The sequence below is a fragment of the Nycticebus coucang genome, chromosome X (genome assembly GCF_027406575.1).
Source record: "Nycticebus coucang isolate mNycCou1 chromosome X, mNycCou1.pri, whole genome shotgun sequence".
Taxonomy (NCBI): domain Eukaryota; kingdom Metazoa; phylum Chordata; class Mammalia; order Primates; family Lorisidae; genus Nycticebus; species Nycticebus coucang.
Genome location: NC_069804.1, coordinates 27,430,180 through 27,432,867, shown reverse-complemented (window position 1 = coordinate 27,432,867; position 2,688 = coordinate 27,430,180). Strand labels below are relative to the sequence as shown.

The 2,688-nt window shown below is 42.9% G+C and overlaps 1 protein-coding gene across 1 annotated transcript; it reads right to left on the bottom strand.

Moving 5' to 3' along the window:
* Window positions 1-1,079: 1,079 nt before the first annotated feature.
* LOC128576734 (melanoma-associated antigen B10-like) lies at window positions 1,080-2,102 on the bottom strand. The gene has a single exon (XM_053578977.1). The coding sequence runs from the start codon at window positions 2,100-2,102 to the stop codon at window positions 1,080-1,082; it is 1,023 nt and encodes a 340-aa protein (XP_053434952.1).
* Between the last annotated feature and the right edge of the window lie 586 nt (window positions 2,103-2,688).

Sequence of the window (2,688 nt, the reverse complement as noted above, 5' to 3'; positions counted from 1 at the left end):
ATGTCTATAATTTGTATATCGAAACCTAAATCCCTATTGTGATGGTGTTTGGAGGTGGGGCTTCAGGGAGGTATTTAGATTATGAGTGTAGAGCCTTCATGAATGGCATTGGTGCCCTTATAAGGGGATGAAGAGACCCGGAGCTCTCTCCACCTTGTGAGAATACAATGAGAAGACTGTCAAGCAGGAAGAAAGCCTTTTACCTTTACCAAAAACTAGACCTGACAACCTGATCCCAGACTTTCAAACTCCAGAAGTATGAGAAATAAATGTTTGATGTTTAAGCCTCCCAGTCTATGATAATGTTATAGCAACCTAAACTAAGTCACTCACCATCTTCCTTTCATGATGGCTGCTCGAAGACTTTAACTTTCTATGGTCAGTGATGATTCTCGTTCATCTTAGCATTGCAGGTACTAACAAAAACCTTCCAAAGAGCAGATGATCAATTATTGTTAAATAAAAAACAAATGAGTCCCTGAAAATAAGATCTAATTGTTTATGATTTCATTTTTCCTACATTCCTAAATAAACTAAATATATCAAGGTATATGTATGCATGTATACATATATGTTGAAAATTAACAGGCTAAAATTAATAAGTAAAACCAACAATGCATAATTTTTTTATTTTTATACATACACAATATTTTACATTTATGTATTCATCTCAAAATATTATATGGCTGCAAATGTTTTTGGTTACAAGTATCGATTTTGTTATGCTTTCTCCATTTCTTAATCTCAACTAAGAAGTCATGCTGAGTTCTTTCACATTTCCAAGAAAATGCCTAACTTACTACCATGCTATTTGTTTAAAATTACTATATTGGAACATTAACTCTTACTCTTAAACTTTATTCACAGCAACAAATATTTGAGCAACGTCATTCATATCCTTAGATTCTGAAGGCACTTGTCTAATAAAAGTTTAACAATACTTCTAAAAACTATTCAGAACATAGAACAAAACAGTAAAACAAACATGCTATACATAGCGTTGTCTCCAGCCCCACCCTCACCTTCCAGGACTTAATATGTGGAAAAAAACAACAAAGTGAAGAATTAATCAGAATCTACTAGGGGTGGGAGGGCCTAACGCATAGGGCCCTGGAACGCGCCATGGCCATGGCTGCAATTCGAGCTCTGGCTGCAATTCTGGCTCTTGCTCTCTCTTCCTGCTCTTTCACAGCCTCTTCATACCAGGCTGGGAAATCACTAGGGGCAGCCCTATGGACCTTGGCTAAAAACTCAAGGACTTTCATCTTGCTTGTTTCAGCATAGGCTCGTGGACCCCACAGGAATACATAGCGTGGAGGAATACTATTGGGCACTTCCCGGTACTCCAGGTATTTTTCCTTCACCATATCCCTGGTGAGGATTTTCCTGGGATCTCCAAAAATAAAATGCTTCCTCCCCGCATATAACCCCATTACATTCAATGTTTTCCAAACTTGCATTTCAGTGGCACAATTGCCTTTCATGAAGATCACACCCAAGACAGTCATCAGCAGGCCAGTCAGGGGTATAGGTCTGTCGTCACTCACCCTTGCATCACAGCATGGTTCCAGCTTGTTGATGAGGACATAGATGTGCTTGTTGGGATCCAACTCCTTCAGGTCAAGGCCAAAGACCAGCTCCATGTGCTCTGCAGCTTTATTCACGATCTCATGGTAGAGGCTCTTGTACGGCTGGATTATATTTCTCAGCAATTCTTGCTTCGTAATGGGCTCTTTCAAATGATACTTGTACAGCAGGTAATGCACTAACAGAACTACCCTCTCACTTACGGGGTTTCTTGTGGCAGGTGGATTCTGTGATGATCTTGGCCTTCCCTCTCTTGGGTTGTTGATGCTTTCATTAGATCTTGTATGTGAAGCAGCTGCAGCAGTAGTGGTGGCTCTCTGAGGCCCCTGGAGATTTCTGGTATTCTCGAAAGCAGCTGACCTCTTGGGACGAGCAGCAGCGGAAGGGGAAGGTGCCCCTCTTTCCGATTCTCCAGTGGCCTGAGCACCTGGTGGAGAGCTGGATGCCTCTCTAGCCCGACGAGCCCGTCGGCGTTTCTCACGAGCACGGAGCTTACTCTTCTGACCCCGGGGCATGATGACTTTAGACAAGGGCAATGGGCAGGCAGGCAAGTAACCTCTGTGACCTAAAGGAAAAAGATGAAATATTTGGGCCACTTCAGCTGGCAGACAACTCCTTGGCTTTACTGAAGGCTGCCTCTGCAGTTTGCCTTAAAGTCACTGCTCTAGGAACCCACAATGCTCCTGCTCCTTGATCTTCCTATTCCTTAAGGAGCCTGTGAAAATAACTAAGATATGCCTTAGGTTGTTGCTACTTGCCAGATCTGCCTGGGACTCAATGAGGCTTAGAGCAAAGACTGTTTGGGAGTACGAGGTGTTTCTTTCAGAGCACACTAAGGATTATCACCTTCCTTCTGGTAGGATCTGGGGCCCCTCTGATCTTCTGCTTTGATGCTGACCTCTCATTTAAAAGCCTTTACCTTTCTATAGCCCCCAGAGGATGATCGGAGGGAAACGTCATCTGACTGCACCTGCCTGGAGACATAGACAAAAGCACAGACAAAGTTCCATGGGTCTCTATCGGGAATAATTAGGATTCTCAGTCCTCGCTCAGTTTTCTTATCTAAGTTTCTGCTAGTTCTAGGACTCCTCTCTCTGCTGA